Raw genomic sequence first — 22,010 nt, 5'->3', positions numbered from 1 at the left:
ATACTACCTATACCTGTCTTTAATATTCCTGCAATTTTCACCCATCATTTGAAAAATTTATCTGATATGCAACACATTTTAATTGAGTCAGAAGAATATGGACAGTGGTATTGCCCTCTCCCTCCATTCCACGACCACTCAGCAATTGGAAAAAAAAAAAAATTTGCATTGCTGATTGACTGCATGACAGGACGGAGCTCTTAAAAATCATGCTACACTCTGCTCTATTCCCCTGACCCCCATTCCTGTGCTTTGGGCTTTTATTTTCTAATTAAAAGCAGTAATTGTCCTTGCAATATTCATCTTCAAGTTCAGTTTTTAATTCATGCCTGTGGCACTTCTTGGACTAGCCAGTAGGGCCTGTTAGAGAGAATGGTCCAAGCACACTGGCCTTGAAAACGGCTGCGCTACCTCTGGGACGTGTTCGGTCTCGACCCACCCAGGAGCAAGAGCAAAATCAACCCACTGCGCCATCCCAAAAAAATAACTATGTAAAATCAGATTAAGAAAAAGAAGCAGGGATACATGTTTCTAAGTTTACTGCTGTATGAGGCTCTGTGGGGTTTCGGGAGTTAGGAGGAAATCTCTGTCCCAATAATTTGTAGGAATCTCCTGTGCAGAGCCTTGTCTATCAACGGACTGAAAATGTTTTTAGCAACCTTGGTAACTGTGGTCCTGATCTACCAGATGAGCATTCTCCATGTAGACGTGGCTGCCATTACACAAGTGAGGAGCAAACACTGAGGAACAGTACCTTGCTTGAAAAGACAGCACTGCAATATACCCTCAATTATGTTCTTTCTCTTTGCAATACTGCCGATTGAAACAAAAAAAAAAAGGCCAATCCTCAAACTTTGTGTATGTGGATAGACTCGCTTCAAAGTCTACACATATTATGATATGAACTTACATACACGGAATATGGAACCTACAAATAGAAAGAGGCAAAACTGGGAAGGGGAAAACAAAAAACTCATCACATTTGTTTAATTTTGGTATGATATTTATGATGGCATTAAAGGCAGGTTTCAATGAAAAATAAAGGTATGTAATTTTTTCTTAACAGCTGTTGAGACAGGTATGTCCTGGTTAAACACTACACTAGCATTCAGTGCCATACCCTTGATTTTACAGTGATTGCCATGAATTAATTTAATTCCATCTGTAAGCTAAAATCAGATCAGAGGTCTAATGCTGCTGCAGGCTCCACATCTGTTTAATCATTTTTGGATACAACAGCTTGCAAAAGTTCAGATTTTAAATTTGCTTCATATCTAAGAAACAACGTTACACCAGTGTACATCATCTTCAGCGGGAAACAAATGAGCCTCTGCACAGTTTTGATCTGACAGATCCATTCTATTTGCAAAATGCTTCTAAAAAAATTAAAAGCTCAGCAATTAAGTTATCATTTATTATAGAATAATAAAGGAACTGTGACCCCATAAACCACTATTGTGACAATATTTATTTGTATGGTCCAGTTGCTGGATAAGACAAACATCAACCATGTTTGGTTTACACTGGGGCGAATAAAATCAGAATATAGGTAGCTTCAATCTCTTAAATAACCCTTATTTAAGAAAATGTTCCCCCCTCAGTTGTAAGAAACAAATGAAGGCATACTGAAGTAATTTCATCTCTGGCCACCAAACTGTTTTTGATGTTAAGAAAATGGGTTTTTAAACGTTCTGAGAAAATGACACTATACAAAAATATAGTCTTGGCCTTTCATCTTTCTTTTATATGATTAAGACTTGTGAGCAGAACAGCAATGCCTTTGCAGAGCATACCACAACTATTATTTCCTCCTCTATCGTTCCCAGCAGCCTTAAATCCTTTAAATCCTTTCCTAGAAGGATCTCTTTTTGCTTGGGTAATTTTTGCAATACATGGCCTGCTAACCCTTACCCCCTACCCTGGATCTCACTTACGTCTATCACAGCAGAGTCAGTCTTTCTACCTCAGATCTTCCAAGGAGCATTGTGGATGGTAATTCACTTGCGTAATTGGCTCAAGAGATGAAAATCTTGTATCTGCCTCTCTTAGCCACTAATCTATCCAGCTGACTGCAAGCCTAATTGGCAGCTTGTTTAGCAATTTGGCTCCTAAAGTGTTGTATTGATGTTGGATAAACAGCCAATGGAAGGAGAAACGATACATGCTGCTTCACTTTAAAAGCTAGTGCACTTTCCCCCTCATTTTCTGAAAGCATTTAATATTCCATCTATTCTTTTTCTTTTCTGACTCCTCACCAGACAGATGAGCTCAGAACAGTAGGGACTGATCCGGATACACAAGACAATTTTACAAGAAATGTAATCAGAATAATATATTGCTGTAGTGTATCTTTTTATGCCAGCTCTCTCTAACTAGCAAAATGGGAATCAGACTGCCTAGATGTTTAGATTCCTAAAACTGTTTTGGATAATTGCACAGTCAGCATCATGAGCATAGCCGACAGCCATACTGTGATTTTTAAAATCACTACCTGCAGTGGTTTTCAAAATTCAGTACACTATGGCTGTATATCTAAAAAAAAACCCCAACAAACAAACGTTATGAAAATGCCATGTTATTTAGCTGAATATTTGAGATTGCGTTTTTACACCAGACTTTTATATATCACTCACACTGGGCTATCTAAGCCTGTGTCTAAAGAATAACCTTAGAATGATTATAGTTCATGTGAGTCTGCTTGCATTATATTTTATTCTATCTAGCAGAGAGATAACAATTGCAGAGAGGACAGAGCTATAACTTCAGTAGGTGTTGGAAACATCCATATTTACCCCGCATGCACAGCAGAGTTTTGTTAATGTCTGCACTGCCATAGTTTCATTCCTACTGCCCCACTGCAAGGAGCATTCAAGGAACTGTTGCATAATTGCGGCATGGGTAAATGCATTCTTTCTTGCAGCACAGAGCCTAGATTTAAATCCATTTTCAAATCTCCTGACTATATAAACATAAATCCATACACTGATGAAAACTGAGACACTGAACTGTAGGTTCAACTGGTCATCCAGTATCACAGATAACTTGAAAATGGATTTGCAGCTGCTCTTCTCCTTCTATGCTTTATTGGACTACACTGTGTGAAGTGTAACTTTGTGCCCATTCAGTCTTTACTATGACTAAAATTGGTAGGGAAGAGTTGGAATTATTAGATTCCCATTTATCCTTCTGTAAGGGGAATCTCTTGAGTGTCTTTCCACTTGTGTCCGAAGCGGGTCGGTTTTATGCCTTGTCTATGCTGACAGAAAGACTGTCACTGGACGGCATTTTGGAAGAAGGGTTCTCACTGGTGACCATTCCACAGTTCTGCTCAAACCCCTTGAAACTGGGCAAAATTGCTCCCTTCTGATAAGCATTCCCTGACTTTTACAAAAAAGACTCGTAACCTTACACTGAAACCCACAGGGAAAGGATTTAAATCACAGTAATACTCTCAGAACGGACAGCGTGGCCATTGTTAATTTCAGCAGAAAGATTGCAGATTAAACTGTTATTAGGACTGTGCACATTACAGTAGCTCGATCTGACTCTAACCCAAGTTGGGATGGATTGCCAGGATACGGGAAGTGAAGTTCCGCTTCTATTGCCTCTTCTGTGCCTATGTGGTTGGAGTATTATCTTCTGTCATATTATCTTAATTTAAAAATGAAGATTAATTCATTAAAACTAGGCAAATACATCTGCATATTTTTTACTACAGGCTAAATAACCATTTGCCTATTTATTTATGCAAACAATGCTCACTGTGATCCCTCTATCAGTAATGAAGGCATCAGAACATAAATCTTAGTTACTACATTAGCATTGGCAATGTCAATATATAGGCTGACAGGTAAACTTCTCTTACAATCAATAAATCAAAATTTCCTCTCATTTTAGTGGAAGTCAAAAGCAAAAATTTTCTTTATGAAATCCAGAGTATAACAGGTATCTATGACAGCTTTTATCAGAAACTTTCCCATAAATTGCAAAAATTTTCTACAGAGACAGAAAATAGAAATGCAAACCTGCCTGTAATGGAAACCAGATCAACGAACTTTATATTCTTACCTTATGAAAATATTTTCTCATATCTTAAACAGTTCTTTTTATTCCCTTGAAGTGGCAAAACCCTTCTGCTTAGAGCTGTCAGGTTTATGCATGGGCATCCTTCCTTATTCAAAAAGTAAATGACACGCTAACAAACCTTTAAGAAAAGTGATTTTTGCATAATCTACAGCAGGGCCTATCTGTAACAGCGGTCCCTATTTCCTTGGGAGAAAGAAAAACTAGTCACCATCAACTGAGAGGTTGTTGTGGAGAGCTGGGATAAGAAGTTTTATTGACTGGGGAAAAACTACACATATTTCCCTCCTTGCACATTTTCACTCCCAAACCTTCTCTGGTTAAAGACAGTCCTTTGGTATTACCAAACGAAAGTAGACTGACAGAAATAGGTTGGGGAAAGGCTGAGAGAATTGCGTTTGTTCCGCCTTCAGAAAAGAAGAATTAGGGGAGACCTTATCCCCATGTTCCAGTATATAAAGGGTGGATACAGAGAAGATGGAGACTCCCTTTTTACAAGGAGTCACATGGAAAAGACAAGGGGTAATGGGTACAAGTCACTCCTGGGGAGATTTCTATTGGACACAAGAGGAAAACTTTTCACAATGAGAACAATCAGCCATTGGAATAATCTCCTCAGGGAAGTGGTGGATTCCCCAATATCGGACACTTCTAGGACTCAGCTGGACAGGGTGCGGGGCCATCTTGTCTGGACCATGCTTTTGCCAAGAAAGGTTGGACCAAATGATCATTGAGGTTCCTTCCAACCTGGTATTCTATGATAAATATCAGGTACTGCTTTTATTGGTTGAGTTCTAGGAAAACTGCACAATGTACATCAGCTCATCTGAAAAAGGTGATGGTTCTAACAAACTGCATCTAAAATGGAAGTGGCTCCTCTCCATGGGGAACTACTTTATTACGGTACCTGGTGGAGAACAAGCAGAACTTGCAAAGCACGTAACTGACCTGGAGGATGAGTCTCCCTACTGAAACCTCTCAGTTTCATTCCTCAAGCATACAACTGGCTGATGAGACATACTTTTGGAACTTGAAAAAAAAAGCCTCATTTTGCCTTTTCTGAGCAGAAATTTCTTATATGTTATCTTTAAGGATGCTCTCATTGGTCATATACTCTGTTGACCTGGTTTATGATTCCTGAAAGTAAAGTCCATAGAATATCTCAAGTTGGAAGGGACCCATAAGGATCACCAAGTCCAGTTCCCAGTGGAGGCAATTTGAATGCTTTCCACAACCAGAAAGAAACAGCTATGTTAGGAAAGACTGCCAGAGTAATCTGGGGAATTATTTTTGAACCTTCCATATTTCAGAACGTGACAGCATTTAGAAAAGACAGGTACAGTTGTCTTCTATCAACAGGAAGGTTTCTTCTTGACTTTATATTGGCTGCGTGTACAGCCTAAAGAATTCTGTCTTCTCTCTAAATCACAAGAAATCCATCAGCAAATTCCCAGTAAAAGGTTGGTTCTTACTGCATTGTGGATCTTCTGAAGTTTGCGACTGAACTCTCCTTGCTACTCTGGTGTTTATACATAAGGAGTCTCGCTTGAACCAACGACTTCGGCTCAACGTGAAAAGTCAACATGGAAACAGCAGTTTCCAATAGTGAATGGCACTCTGCAATCTTTTAATTTTTGAACTGATTTAGTGAAACAATATGGTAGCCAAAAAAAAAAAAAAAAAGAAAAGAAGAAACAGAAAGCAGGACCTAAAATTTAATCTGCTGCAGAAACCAACCATAAAAGAAAGAGTATCCACAGGCTGGATGATCAAGCAGGTATGCTGTGTACCCCAGAAAGGACTTTTGTAGACTTAGGATAAGAAATGGCACAAGGCAATAAGGGAAAGTGTTCACAACACATGCCAATGTTGTATTGCATTGTGAAAAAGGATTTCTGCATACAGAGTGGTACATTTAGTAGATGAAAAGCAGTGAATCAAGCTAAAAAGAAAGTAGGCATATAATAGTTTGTCTAGAGTTTTGAAATTTACTGCCAGTTCATCCAAGTACACAAAAGTCTTTCCCTGCAACCATCTCACTAAGTTGACCTTCACCACAAACTTAGCCTCAGCCACCTCTGTTATCATAGTGTAATCACAATCTTTTTCAAATCATCATTTCGGTACTGCAGATATTCAAGTCGGATTTTTAATCACTGACATATTAAGCATCAGCAAAATAGTTTGCTTAGCTGTTCCGTTGGCAATTTTTAAAAAGGAATGAAAACATGTACCCTTTTGATTACCTTGTTAAAGTGAGTCATGATGGCATTATAGCAGTGCTCAGTATTTCTGCTGTAATTAAGAATCTGTCATATTTTTCATTAAAACACATTCTTTAAAATGAGACTTTTAACTTGGTCATTTCAATCAGTACCAGCCTGAATTGTAGCATGCAATATGCCAACTAGATAAAGAAAATGACATCTGAAATTTGCTTTTGCAAAATGTAAGTATTAAAGTGCCCATAACACACACAATAATTTCTATATTTTATATGTACATTCTCTGTATTTTAACTACAAAATAGCTTTCTCTTTTCAAAATAAATTTTTGCAGGTTTTCACCACTGCTCCAAAACATAAAACATGCCATGTAAACATCAGAGCAAAAAAGATTGTTTTGAAATAGAAAGAAATGGCTACTTACAAGGCACACAAGTAAAACTTAAATATTTTTGTTCTGAATCAAACTTTCTACATTCTGTAACTGAAGTTATTAAGATCCTGCAGATGTGAGATCCTGTAGCATTTGACATTTTTTTTCCAACATTTACAATTTAGAGGTTTCTTGTAAAAAAAAAAAAGAAAAAGAATCTAAAAGGTCTGGGGGATTTAACAGGAGCTGATTGAGAAAAAAGGCTTGTACAGAAGAGTCAATAGGAAAGGAATTGGGGTAAACGCATATTCTATTCAGTGTATGAACATGATGTCTGAAATTCTGTAGCATCTACTGGTTTGATATGAGACTTAAAATAGGTAATCTACAACTGAAATTACTGTAAACATTCCCAATGAATGTGTTTCAAGTAGTAACGATACTTTGCAGAGAGTGTCCTTTCTCTTGCATACAAACTCTTTATTTTTTTTTTCTTTTTGTTATTATTTTCATTAATAGTGGGCCCAGTTTTTGTAGGGCTATTTCCATGATAATGTATTAGTTTGCCTAAAAGGATTTTATACAAACTTGAGGGCACTGTATTGCTGTGATGAAATATGTCAGGGTGTCACATGGAATAGCTCTACCACTCAGGTAGCCAGAGAGGGCATAAAGTCATTGAGAATGACCTGGTCCCAAATCTATCTAGAATCGCTGAAATAATATTGGTTTCATGGAAGAAGCAGCGCAAAAAAGTAGATATTTACAATGTACACCTTATTCTTAAAAGAAAGCATAGGAAGTAAATGATTTTTACTAGTATCTTTCCTTAGTTGATAAACTAATTAGCTATCTAGGTTCAGTAACACACAGATGGGGCTGTATCAAGCACCCACAAACCAGAACATTTATCTTAGTAAAACAGGCAGAATAGGACATTCCTGTCTTAGTACTGTTAGCTCCTAACAAGCCATGCCTATATTATCTCCCATTTTCTTCATTGCTTTTCAACACAGCTTTTCTTCACCTTTACAAATTACATTTTTGAAACTGTGAAATGCGCAGTGCTGCTCAAACTTTCTTGCTTCAATAGTTTCTCGTTGCTGTACAAGTAAATCTACATCCTTTGTTACTAATATACACAAACCTATTGGTATGTGACTTTGACTCCAGGCTGAGAACAGGCTATAAATTTAGAAATCAATATCTAACTCTATCAATATTCATTTTACTTTTTCAATACAAAATACAAAGGTGAAAGAGCAGTAAATAAGCTGGAGTACTGAAATAAATTGGGTGTTCTTGTCACAATTAATAAATGTTTAACCAATAACACTGCTGGCTACAGAATTCTATGGCTTTGTAAGATCTCTGAAAGTAGCAGGTGGTACCCTTGTGAGACTCAAAACCAGAGAACGTGTTTCGATACTCCATTCGGATCACCAGGCATTCTCTTCAGTACTACTGAATGTAAACATATAAATGACCATTTTCAACACTGTGTCGTGCTACAAAAATTAATCTACCAATGTAATTTATTCAAAAAATGCGGAGGAGAACTTTGAAAATAATTTTAGCAATGGATTGGTTCATATTAGGTGAAACTTCGCTAATTCACAGCACATATAGCTCAAGAAAATGTTCCCAGTTAATGACTCATTTACAGACAGCCTTTCAGGTTTCACTATGATGTTAAATATGGACAGAATGCTTCTTTTCATTTCCAACTTTTGTTCATGTATATATGCAATTTTTGTCCTTCCTTTCTTTCAAGAAAAAAGTTTACAAATTCTTCTACATAAAATCTAGTCTTTCTGTTCTTATATCTCAGCTAACTAGAACTACTGAAAGGAGAATAATCAAATAGCAATCTTTCATTTTAATCCAAACTTCAAAATGTATTTCCATTCTAAAAGGAAACCATGTTTCTTTCATCAAATGGTACGAAATACTGACAAAGACAAACAAAGGCGGCCTGCGATGGATAAATAATAATTTAGCTGTGGGAAGGTTAGACTTTGAGAAAACTGTAATAATACATAAAATGTTATACATTATCTACACATATGCACAAGTTTACCAAAGTTTCGATTTGTTTAAAAACTTACAACTATGAAATGCAGAATAAAAACCTTTATAAGAGCATAGTAAATTTTTTTAGTCCTTCTGCCCAGAACAAAATTGAAAAGATTACCTTGAACTTGAAGAGAAAAATCCCACACATTAGTTAAAAGGCACCTCACATGAAACCTTTATCCACCATTATTCTCTGTTGCTCTCCATGTAACAGCAAATTTGGGGGGCAAAACTAAATCTCTAAAATTGTGAATATATAGATGTATAACATTGAATGATCACATAATGTATTTGCCTTAGTATCAAAATATTGGCTTTGCAAAGTTATGCAGAGGAGCCAGCTTGTAAAATAAAATACTGAAACACTGAAAGCCCAAGGTAAAATGAATAATAAAATTAATTTCATGATACTTCATACCCTCTCAGTACAAAATGACATCCTCTAGTACTTGAAAGTTGTGAAGTGAAAATCACCTTGTAGAAATAATTATATTATTCTCTCTTCAGCCATTAAGTATTTTTCTTTCTCACTTCACATATGTTCAGAGTCTTAGAAGCTGACCCATACATTCTCTTTTTCCATACTGCTGCCACTAAGGTGCTTTAATAGCATTTTTAATATTATTCTTGGTGTGCTTCTGCCACTGAGGTTTGAAACAACGAAGTTTCAGGAAGGGGAATTCAGTTGGAATACAAATATTAAGATTCTCTAAAGACATATATTTAGAATATATTTGAAGAACTGTATGTGTTGCATATGTTGCTATAGTAATTGATATATGACTAGGATATGCAATCAAGATTTCCATATTAGCAATATATAAAAAGGCTCACATAGGTGTGCACACACACACACACAATCTAATCCTTCCAGTATGCACATATATAATTAATACAACAAACTGATGAGAGTCCTATAAATCACCGCTAAGTATTGAAAAAGTCATTTCACAGCTGTGACATCAGCAAAATGCATCCAATCGTTGTGACCTCGCATCTGTAAAAATCTTTCAGAAATGTACTTGCAAGTGCTTCCTATTTAATCTACAGCACTAATTTTAAAGTTGTGCTTCACAGCCTTATCTCCACATTTTCAATTGTTTGCCCAAGAATTCACGTCCTATCTTTATTTTGCAGAATATTTATAGTATTCATATGCATTCCTCACGGAAAAAAGATACCTCATGTCTTCTACCTTGCAATGCTTGAACAGACACAAGCAGTAATCTTTACTGTCTATGATTCTCAGTATATGAAAAGAGATTTATTCTCTTTAAAGAAGTGCCATGCTACAAAGGACTAGAAATCGGAAATGTCTGAGGAAGAATTTTCTTTGTCTCTATTAATAAATAAGGATAGGACATACCTGAAGTTGTATGGGAAGCTACTGAATTTATCAAGCATTTCCCCAGGTCACTGACCTACTGCTTTGTATTTAGAGATTTAACATCTTGCGTTTTGTGTTCTGTCCCAGGGAAATTGGTTACCTGTGGGTCCTGGCAGGGGAGCAGCTTTCCTTCTCCGTTTGATGTCTCCCATGCACAATGATCCTAAATGTACACTGGTTTGCCTGCAAGTAATTATAGGAGAAAACTATTAACAAAGGAAGAAAATCGCCACAGAAATACACAGCTTGTATAATCTGAACCTATATCAAAACATTCTCAAGCAAGATGAAGCTGCGCAGTCAAACCACCAATCTTGTTTATATCGAAGCATAATTATGTTTGTTGACAAGCGCTCAGTATCTAAATGCAGCATCATAAATTGTTACTGGAATGAATAATATAAAGGGAATGCTTTTTAATTTTCAAAACTGGCAATCCTTCTAGCTCAACGTAAAACAAAAACACTGTTGCTCCTGACAGGAAAATAGCTAAGATTAATTATCTAAAGAGATCACAATACTGTTGGTAGGTTATCAATTGGCTGGTAACGCCTGACTGTCAGAACAACATTTTTTACATGAAAAGTATTATCAATTTTTTTTTTAAGGTAAGATGAAGAATGAATGAGAAAATGTGAAACAGTAAACTCTTCAAAGGTACATGAAATAAACTTGTAGCACAGCAATTTGTCCTCTTCTAATTCACTGGCAAGTTGTGAGGATGATAACGCAGAAGCACAGTATCTGGTACACTCATTAAACAATTATGAGCTTACGCTTGGAGACTGGAAAGTTGCTGGAGCTGCAGAGGATGGCAAACAAGCAAATCTTACTGCATTAAAGCCAGCTATTAGAAGTCAGGTACCACAGGAAAGGGTAAATTTGGAATATTGAATTTTGGATTATAATCTTAAAGGACAACTATAGCTATTATTTTTCTTAAAGTAATGTACAGTGCCTGTAGAATGGAATATATGTAATTGGCATTTTTTTTTGAAAGAACTAGAACAGAAGGGGGGGAAAAGCAGTAATTTCTAAACTCCACAATTCTACTATGTCTCCATGAATGTTACTGAGAACTGTGAATCTTTCCACAGAAATGTAGTGAATTTTGACAAAATTACAAGCTGAGAATTGCATGTGACAGTCTACTGTAGCACACTAACACACTGTCACTCACAGGATCTTGTTTCAGTGTGGATATATGACTTATCCTTTACTGCATTTATAAAGTTTTTAAAGCTGTGCTGCTTCTAAATGAATAACAAATGGTCATATAATGTTGAGAGATCTCACATCTGCTCAATAATGTAAAATAGTGACAACACCACCTTGATGAAAAAGATGACAACGTACAATCCTCTACATACCTCTAAAAAGTTACAGTAAATTAACAAGTACCACAGTGCTTTTATTTAAATAGTAAAATATTCCAAGAAATCTAAGTTTCACACAGATGTGCACTCTAGCTTCACCTAGTGAACTCCTATTTCAACACTCAGTGAATTCCCTTTGTTTTAAAACAGACGTTTTCCTTCCAAGGAAATTCTTCTAAGTTGAAATTGCATCGTATTTTAACATCCAGAAATGGAACACAGTTGAACCAGTATATTAGCACAGTGTAAAATTTCAGTTCTAAATTTAGAAAGAAATCAAGAAGCGTATCTCTTCCATAATTAATTGTACAATAAAGAAAATTAATATTTAAATACAATATGGGGAAACAATTATCAGAGAAAAAAATATTTGAGATGCATGTATCTTTGATATTAAACACGCAGAATAAGTCGTGTGGTAAATTCTATGTTACAGAGCGTGCAAGTCTCTGTTTTCTCTTCCGAATGAAAAAGAGAGACAGTCTCCAGGAATACAAGCAGGATGAAAGATAAAAATTAATAAAGTCAGGCAATTGAACCTGAAGACCTGAGCTGCAGCAGTAGGAGCTAGCAGTGTTTGAGTTATTTTACCCAGAATTGATTATCTGTTACACTACATTGAGATATCTAGATTATTGATCTGTAAGATTATGGTACTGGGGTCTCCCCACTTTTCCTCCAGGCACATCGAATGGAGTTGCAACAAATAACACTAAGTAAGGACTACTTTGTTATTGTTGTCACCCTTCATGTAGAACATAGCAGTTACTTTTTAATTTAAAATCAATGAACGTCTGAAAGGCAGCCTTGTTCCTTCAGCATAAATGAATCATTCGCCTTTGCCGAGCACAACAACCCGATCACCAGCCAAGGTGAGAGTGGGTACTTCTTTGTTGTCGTCGAAAATGCTGTACGCCACAAATAAATAACAATATGCTGGAGCACCAATTAAGCTTTGTCAAACCCAGGCTTATGGCCACTAACATCAAACATTAAGTCAACTTGCGATTCTAAAGTGGCATTTACTTTTGCCAGGTCTTAACATTTGATATGCTCTGTCAATGTGGATCACAGCAAAACAAAGAAACCTTTTTTGTTTAAAGAGGATCGGACAAGAAGTATCGCTGCTCTGGAGCTGGCAGGTTAGACAAAATGAAGTATTATTCTGAAGCGGCACCGTACATTTTGAAATGCTTCTAATGGGGGTATTATAAAGTAGAGAGAACTCTGACCCTCAATCAGGCGAAGTTCAGCATTATGTTTCTTAGCATTAAATCAGAAGAGCGCGGATTACAGAAGGGAAGAAAGCTATTTGCCTGACTTCTCTCTACTTACCCCTAGCTTGCTTCCAGCTATCATTTATAAATAGTGCTCTGGAGGGAAGCTAGGCATTTGATTAGGGAAAAAATAAAACTTGTTAAGACCACCTTGCCTGAAAACTTGGCTTTTGACGTGCTGGTGACAGGGACTGGAGCAAGCAGTGTCAAATGGAATAATTTTTAAGGAAAGACAACAGGAACTTGTCGCCTCATTGTATGCATTTACAAATAGAAGCTTTTCAGAGTATTAGGCCTAGTTAAAGCTGCCCTCTGGATAAAAAGTGTTCCCAAGCAGCCTCAGACAAGCTTGGGAGACAAACAGATGTGACTATGGTCCCTGGCGTTTGGCAAGAACACTCACTGTCAATAAGAAAAATATGAGCATGGACAGGGCATCAGCTGCACCGCGGCCGAGCAGGCCTGCAAGTGTCATAGCAGCGGCAAAGTTGCGGCAGAGGGAAATAAAAGGGCTGCAAAAGCCAGGCTGGTGTGAACTTACACTAGCATGCCAAGGATTTTATTGTTGTTGTTGTTGTTGTGTCACGCCTCAACATATTAAACAAAAACACGGGAAAAGCCACTGTCAATTTTTGTTCATTTTTCATCTTGCGCACAGTCTTTAGATTCTCCTTTCTACGTGGTAAATAAGAGCCTCAGAAATGAAGACGGACTGGGCAAGGCACTAACAACAAAAAGGCTATTGAAATAATAAATAATAAACACAATAAAATGTAGTTTTGATAGAGCAAATACTTTTAGAGAAGCAATGACATGTAAAGCAATTGACAAGCACCTATGCATTCCTGTGACAAACATTCACTCAGACAGAAATTTTGTTACCTCCTTCTTAAATAGCTGCAGTCTCCCTATCATCTTTTTTTTCAAGGTAATTGCCCTGTACTATGGTAACACGCCTAGAATTGTCTCTTTGAACTCTCCAAACGTTTCTCTACATGCCTACACAACAAAACCTCTTTTCCATCGTTTTCACAGCTCAACACGCAAACATTTTTGATGAGTGCCTTTTCTGCAGTTACACTTGTTCACCTCTCCAAGACATTTGTAATAGGCTATGTCAGATTTTTATCTACCCTGACCTTCGCAGTCAATGGACCATTCGGTTACATTCCCCAAATAAAGAGAGGTCTCTTCTGTGGGGGAACCTACAGCTGCACTGATTTAATTGCAGTCCACCACCTGAGCAACTGAGCACACCAAATGGTTCTTAACTCTTTCACTTGCAGTTATCACCTTTGCTGCTATCAGAGTTCTAAGTTCACCAGTCCAGTCACCGAGAAGGTTAATACAATCAAACGGGTGTAGGGCAGCAGAAGCTCCTCAACATGAGTTCTAGCTCTCTGGTTTATTACATACTTCTGCAATCGCTATCATCCCATGTGTAAAAAAAACCCCAAACAAAACCAAACCTCAAAACCCTACCAAAATGCAAAAAAAACCCTCTTCCCCAAATTAAAAATCCCTATTCAAATTAGGTAATTGTTCCACAGTCTTTTAGAAAGACGCAATGAAGACACAGCGTTACAGAGCAGGTAGCTTCACGTGCACTGGTACAATGGCCTAAATAGCAAAACTGTCACCTCCCTTGGGGGAACACTCTGCGTACTAGTGTATTAAACACAAAATGTTTGTATGTTTATTTTATATGTCTGGTTGTAACAGCATGTCTGTTGATCACTTCACTCCGTCTGTCTGCTGTTAGCAGCTGTCACTTTCCTTGCAAGCTGCAATGCTTTATTTGGTATCAGAACAGTTGCTTTTCTTGGGCGCACTGCAATTGCGCCGATGGTTACCACATCATTGAAGGCAAACTTAATTTTGTCCCTTAGTGCTTTTAGTGTCAAACCATTTACCAGACAATACGATGACATTGCTAAGATTACTTGTAAGTAACAAAGGTGATGGTTTTATGTTCTGCTTCTGTCAAAAATGCATAAAAGTACTGATTACTAACAAAGGCAGAGGTGGAAGAGTGTCTATTTTTTGTTTAACAGCGTTTATTAAATCTCTGTACTCGGAAGAATCCTATGCTGCATACTATTATGATGCAATACTGTTTTCAAAAAACCTGATTTCTATAGAACAATTAGATGAATCGGTAATGATCAATACTTGCCTACCAATTATATTCCAATTAACATCTCTCTCACCTGAGTAACAAATCCACGGTAAGCAGCGACACGCCGTTCTGCCACAGTATCAATGCATTCCTGCAGATTGCTGTAGATCTCTGCAAGTTTATCACCACTGAATGCTTCAGCTAATGGAGAGGCTTGATAAAAGTTTACAAGTGAACTTCTTTCACAAGAGATTACAAGGCAAGAGTGGACTGGTTTGCGTTTTAGAAGGGACTTGAGAGAATTGTTTTGAAGGGGAAATCTAATTGATACTGTCAGTCCTCAGTCTTAAAACACAGATATGAAAACAGATACGACTGTAGAGAGAGAATGTAGTGAGGACCACGATTCGCTTTAAGCTTGAAATGACTGGACAATTTCTTATAAAGTGAAATTGAGTAGGGAATGTGTGAAGCAATGTTCACAGCAGCAGTTAAAAATGAAAAAAATGGAACTCACCATTGGGTAACAGAAGCAAGCCAATAAAACGGTTAAAAGAATGGAATGTGTGGAACAGCTCAACTTTATAAAATCAAAGAATAATCTGAGCAAACCTCCCATTGCTCAAGTACCTTTTACACAAAAATATCACAGAAATGGTTCTCACCCTTACATAGAATGGAACTGTAACAGATTATCTTATTTCTTACACGGCTTAAAATGCAGACACTGCTGTATCTGGTGGCTAAGGGAAGTATGTCCATTAACACTGCTTAAATGAAGGAGCTTGGATGAACTTTAACTCTTAATGTATCTTCCTAAACCTGCTCACATTGCAGACAATGGCTTCCTGAGCATCCCAAGTCCATGAAACAGTTTATGATCAGTTTAGAGGTAAAGACTGGTAAAAAACTGTTATATATGTATTTCTAAATGTCCAGTCACACTATAAGCTAATTAGATAAGATGAACACAAAATTCTACAAGTTCATTTGACTAAGTCTCTGGAAGTATGGACTTAATCAAAGGCGCCACATCAAATACACGTACTAGGCAGTTAGTGCTGTAAATCTGGGAAGACTGCTCCGTATTATCTAGGTATAAAAAACACTTCTAATCTTTGCCTCTGGCATGTATCTCAGTATAACCACAGAAAAGATTTACTAATATGTTGATTTCATAATATTACACTGAAAAATGGAAGGCATGTTTGTTTTTCAGGAAAAATGTATGAAAAACAATGGCTAAGGAATTTTTTTAGGGAATATTTCTTCTTTCCCTTGTAGCACCCAGCTTGACCAAAACAGACATAGCCTCTGGTCTCCATTTGAACACCCAGATTAGAGCAACATATGCAGTAATGTATGTGCCCTGTGGACAATTAGAGAAGCAAGGCACTTTGTCCATTCCGAAGAAGGCACTCACATTCCTTCACTCTCTAAAATATGTATAGTGCATGTGTACTTCAAGCAGGTACACAGGACACTACTTTGAGGTCAATGTTTCTGGGGAGTAGATGAAGACAGGTCAGAGTGAACAAAACAGTTGCTTTAACGATGAAGATTTGGACTCCACATCTTAGTATTATGGCATAGAGCAATCTTGAAAAACAATCCAGTAATGTTTTGCTACGAACATTTGAGATCAACCTCACTCAGCACAAACTTACCCGACTTGAGGTCAAATCAATGTCTGAGATCTATTTTTTTGTTTTCCACAGAAACAAGTCACATGCATATGTGCCTGGTGGCAATCTAGGCAGTCAGTGTATTAAATGCCCTAACACGCACCACAGTCTACACCAAAACTACTGTGTCAGCTGCATTCCTGGTGGACAGCTCTGCACCTGAGCCCTTTTTCTACAAAAAAAATACTTTCGATAATGGGATACCGAGATCGTATGCTTAGGCTGTACATGAGGTCTACCTCTACTTCCATCAAATGCTCCCAGTGAATTAGAAGGATTTCATGACTTTTATGGAATCCATGAAAGCAGCATTGATGACACGTAGTATCAGGAGATATCCAGCTTCCTGGAAATCAGAAACTTAGAAACCTTGTTTTATGGTTTGCTAGATTTTTTTTTTAATATGTGAAATAATTCACAAATTCATACATATTCCCTCATGCTAACTTTCTGGAGGTTGTAGAAAGAACCACCCCCACCTCTCCCCATACCAGAGCTGACAGTGTTGATAGAATTTCTCTCTTAGGTAGGATTGGTAGACCCCAATACTGCTGCAAATTAGTCTTGTCTACAAAATGCATTAAAAGTCTTTACAGAAACTTTTCATTCAGTGCTAAAGAACTGGCAATATAATAATGAAATACAACATATATGCAGCATATATATTAATTTTTAATGCTTATGAAGATGAAAATACATTTCTTCTTGGTAGCACTTTTCTCAGACATCATTCAGGTGAAATCAGTTCCACACTTGATTCTTCCACATCTTTTACAAACACTAAAGCTTTTCTTCAGACTTGTCTAAAGAATGACATCATCTATATAATAGACTGCTTCATCTGCCTCTGCAAGTGCAAAAACCATTACATTAACCACAAGCGCTATGCACTCTATTTTCCTTTTATTAAATCTTAAACAGATGTGATAAAACCACGCAACTCTATCAACCTCCTTTCATACTATGCCAATCTGTTCTCTACATAACTTTAAACATAAGGGTGACATACCTGTATTATTGAAAGTCTTAGTGCAATCCTATTATAAGAAGAATACAATCTTCCCCTGGCCCCATCAGATTATCTCATCACCTAATACTATATCCTAATACATTCCTTTCTGTTATCTTTTCCAGCACTTCTAAGTGTCATTCAGACACAGAAGTAGCCAAAAATTTTCCTGAACTTTACAAATCCACACACTCAACTCCATACTGACATAATTTTAGCAAACACAATGGAACATAAAAACTTACATCACTACATATGTTTTGACAGCCAATCTCAAGTCACTTATGTACTTTATTTGCGAATTGAGTCTCCAGAAAAAATTTCTGTAGTAGAGGCCTACTGCCCTCAGAAAGGATAATGCATTGTTTTTTCTTGTTTCTAATTAGTAATTTAAACATATGTTCAGCATTTAACTCTAAATGTTTGCCTTTTCCCCAAGCTCTAAGACAGCTGTCCAAGATGTGGATGCCAGAAAACATTTAAATATCAACATCTGTTGAATTATGTTAATTTAGTGTAATATAATTGGGCATGAGTTGGAATTGATCAAAAGTATATGAATTACACAAAGGCAAATCCAAACCAATATCTTGGTGTACAAACAAGTCACAAAGGAACACTGAGGGAATAAACCAAAAAAATCTACTTCTGTTAAAAATGAAATAGCTAAAACTTACAGTTTTCTTCAACAAATGACATGATTTCACATTTTCAAGAAAGGAAATTAATATTTATGCTCATTCAGAATATAAATTATATTCATTCAGGATATTTCCAAATATTTTTGACAGCAAGTTCCAATACTGTTTTATGTCAAGCACACCTGATAAAAATGAATAATGCTCATGTGTGTAATGGTGAACTGTAGTTAGAAAATAGGTTGCAGTAATAGAATATCATCCTGTTACAGGACAGCACTGTTTCAAAAATTCTAAGGCAAACATTCCTTTGTATCTTCCTCACCTTGTGACGACATTGTTGATATCCAAAAGAGATGGGTCCTCATCCAGCTGTGAAGTGATTTAGGAAATATGACTTGAGCAATAACCATGGGCTTGAACAGCTATTTCCACAGAAGGACTTGATAGCTTACTCATCTACACTATTCTTTTCCAGCTATTTCTGGACACATATTTGTTTGCTAAGTATGATATTCAGTAAATAAAGTCAGTGCAGGATAAATCTATTTTGTTGAAAAGACTTTAAAAAACACATCCTACCTATATAGTTCTGGGTTACACTCTCATAGAGTTAGGTTAAATTATTTCAAACATTACCACCACATTCAAAATCCTTTCCTTTTAGAACAGGTACAGAGCAAGAAGCAACACTATAAAAATCCACAAACATCTAATATAGTAGCTCAGAAATGGAACAAGAAAAATGTCTTATCAGGTTGGAAACATTCAACCTGTATGTCAATTTCTTTCTTTACCTCTGTGCTGGGAAGGTGAGCAAGCATGGCCAACTGGAATGAATTTGGTCCACTATAAGAGACCAATAATTCAACTAATGTAGGTAAACAGCCAGCACAACGTAATGATTTTTAATCAGCCATTCAGACCTAGATCTGGACCAGTGATCCAGAAGCTTTTTGTCACATTACAAACACTACAGTCAGTCCTTAACCTACTGCCTTCCAATCGGTTCCAAGAAAATAACAGCTCTGCAGCTGGACCCCAGCATTCTTCTCCTCCTCAATCCCTTCTGCTTCCCTATTTTTAATACTTTGCTTGGAAACCAACTCTTCAAACAATCCAATTGTCTGGCCACTATAGTACAGTTATAATGCAGATAATAATCTGATAAACAAAGATATAATTGTGTGCAAGGTGGGATGGAGGGGGGGTGGGGGAAGATGACTAAAGCTAAGACTGAACATTAAGCAAATTATGTTTCTTAACACTGCACCCATTCCCCTCAGTAACTATCATGCAACTCCCTGGAGTACAAGGGGTCTGTATGTGCAGGAGTGAACGCAAAACTTGACTTTCTAACAACAAAGGAGTAGGTAAGAGAAAGTGAAAGAAACATTTACTTTTTTTTGGTCCCTTTTAGTTTTGGTCCCTTTTAGTTTCAACATTCTTTAGCAGCAAAAACTTTACTTACGTACTCCTGCGCTATATTATTACTTAGCGATATTAAAACTTCTAAATATATATATATATGTAAAGTAACAGGAGCCTTGGCAAAACAAATTCTCAAATTCAAAAATGAGGAGGCTGAACAGTATCCTTTTCTTCCTTTTGGCTAGGACAGCTACTGCACATTAGTTTCCAGATAGGCTGAAATGTATTATTACAATAAATGATCACAATTTCAAAATCTCAAAAAAGAAAATAAACACAAAAATTCTACATAATTTGAAACAAAATACTCAAATTTTCTTCTAAACTCTTTCACTCCTTACACAAAACCACAGTCTGGATAGAAGTCAGTGTGCCTGTGCCTCAGAATTTTAGTGAATGCGCATCAGTGGATGCTGCTTTGTGTATGAGAGTCAAGGATCCCTCTAACCTTAGTAGGGATGTACTCAATGTAAAAACAGCACGCACGGGTTAATTTACAATAAGAACAGAAAAACAGAATGCAAAATGACCTCCTTTGCTTGCAACATTGCTTAACAATAGGTTGAGCAGGTTTTGGAACTACAATGCGAGTTAACTGCAAACAGCTCCTGCTCAGACCTTAAATAGCAGGAACGGTCTTCACACCTCTGAAGCCCAAATTAACTTTATCCTTATGCCATTGGCATTTTAACAAATAAGCTGAGACAAGCAAAGCTTGAGCTTTGGAGCACGAACTCAAAGAAAAAAAGAGAGTCTAATGCTGTTGAGTGTGAGAAACAAGCATACCATGTGCTAAAATTTGAAAATGAAAATTGAAATTAAGAAATTTGCTATCAATTCATCCAGAGGAAAATTCAATCCTGATGGTACATCAAGAGGATCCAGAAGTACATAATTTCTAGAGGTTATCTCATTTTTTAATTACATATATTTTTGAAAATCAGGAGTAATTAACTTCCTGTTAATTAACATACTCATGTGCACCTGGAATTCTGTTTTAAGTGACAAATTTTCAGTACCATTTAACAGCTTATTTATGTACAATATTAGAAAGTATATTAGATTTTAGTGCAATAACAACGAATTTGTCTTGTGGTTTTGTACTTAATTAGTTTTGCATTAAAGATCATAGAATCATAGAATGGTTAGAGTTGGAAGAGACCTTAAAGATCATCTTGTTCCAACCCCCCTGCCATGGGCAGGGACGTCTCCCACTAGAGCAGGTTGCTCAAAGCCCCGTCCAACCCGGCCTTGAACACCTCCAGGGATGGGGCAGCCACAAATTCCCTGGGCAACCTGTGCCAGTGTCTCACCACCCTGACAGGAAAAATGGAATGAAACTGCTCAGATCATATGGAAAAACATACTTTCCAAACAGAGCATGGTGTCTTCAAAATTTCTGCTACTTTTGCAAATGTTCTCATGGAAGTTGAGTTAAAATATGATACTTCTAAGAAACTTAGTGACTAAAGTTCATTTACTCAATGGATATTTTAAATCTATCCATGAACTGAGGCTGAGGCTTGAAGAATAAAGCATGACATACTGGCTACATTTTGAAATAACAATCAAACTGTTGTCGCTCTGTCCTCCTCCCCCAAATGAAAAGCTTTTTGGGACCTTAAAAATAAGGCCATAGTATAGAAAAGTCAGTCAGGAATTGCCCTCTTCCAAAATGGCACCATCTTTTATTCTTCCCAGAGAAGAAAAATACCAAACTGATGGAATAATGTTGTCCCTGAAGGTGACGGCAAGGGAGGAAAGCAATGTGTCCTCAAACATTCACCTAATTTAATCTGGAACTGCAAATATTATTAAGCACCAATCATAACAGTACCGTTACTGCTTCATGGCACTCCAAAGAGCAGATAAAACTGCTTAGTTGTTAATTTCTAATGATGTAAACACATTTGGATTTTAATATTATATCTGAATCTCCTGCATTATTAGCTCTGGGGTTACAAGATATTAACTTACTACCTTTAATAATTTTACACTTAAATTAAAAGGCATGTTTAAATATTACCTTCTTTTAAAGTATTTTTGTTGGGAATATGTGTACATGTGATGGCAGAATTGAATTGCCGAGTAAACCAGATATGCATTCCTTAGCTTTACTGCAGTGTAAGTATGTGCACATTTTCATGTATAATTTTCAAAAACTGGCTGAATTTACCTCCTCTGGTATTGTAATTTCATTCCGCAAAAGCCACATTAAACAATTACAGTTCTTGTAATTAACCAGTAGTCTAATGTACAGTTTTCTTATCCCAATCCATTAACAGCTGCTCAAAAAATGTAGTAATTAATGGTTTCATTTATTTTTGGCAA

The 22,010-nt window shown here is 36.8% G+C and overlaps 1 protein-coding gene across 2 annotated transcripts in view; it reads right to left on the bottom strand.

Moving 5' to 3' along the window:
- The window catches only part of GPATCH2 (G patch domain containing 2), a 116,392-nt gene that overhangs the window by 2,953 nt on the left and 91,429 nt on the right, over positions 1–22,010 (bottom strand). For both annotated transcript variants that reach the window (XM_009894313.1, XM_009894314.1), the window contains exon 8: positions 10,245–10,327. In XM_009894313.1, coding sequence (XP_009892615.1) covers positions 10,245–10,327 — 83 coding nt within the window. The remainder of the gene's footprint in view (positions 1–10,244; positions 10,328–22,010) is intronic.

This window comes from Charadrius vociferus, unplaced genomic scaffold (assembly GCF_000708025.1).
Source record: "Charadrius vociferus isolate BGI_N301 unplaced genomic scaffold, ASM70802v2 scaffold261, whole genome shotgun sequence".
In the NCBI taxonomy this organism is placed as follows: Eukaryota; Metazoa; Chordata; class Aves; order Charadriiformes; family Charadriidae; genus Charadrius; species Charadrius vociferus.
Note: the sequence above shows the minus strand (reverse complement) of the source record. Positions and strands in the feature narration are given on the sequence as shown.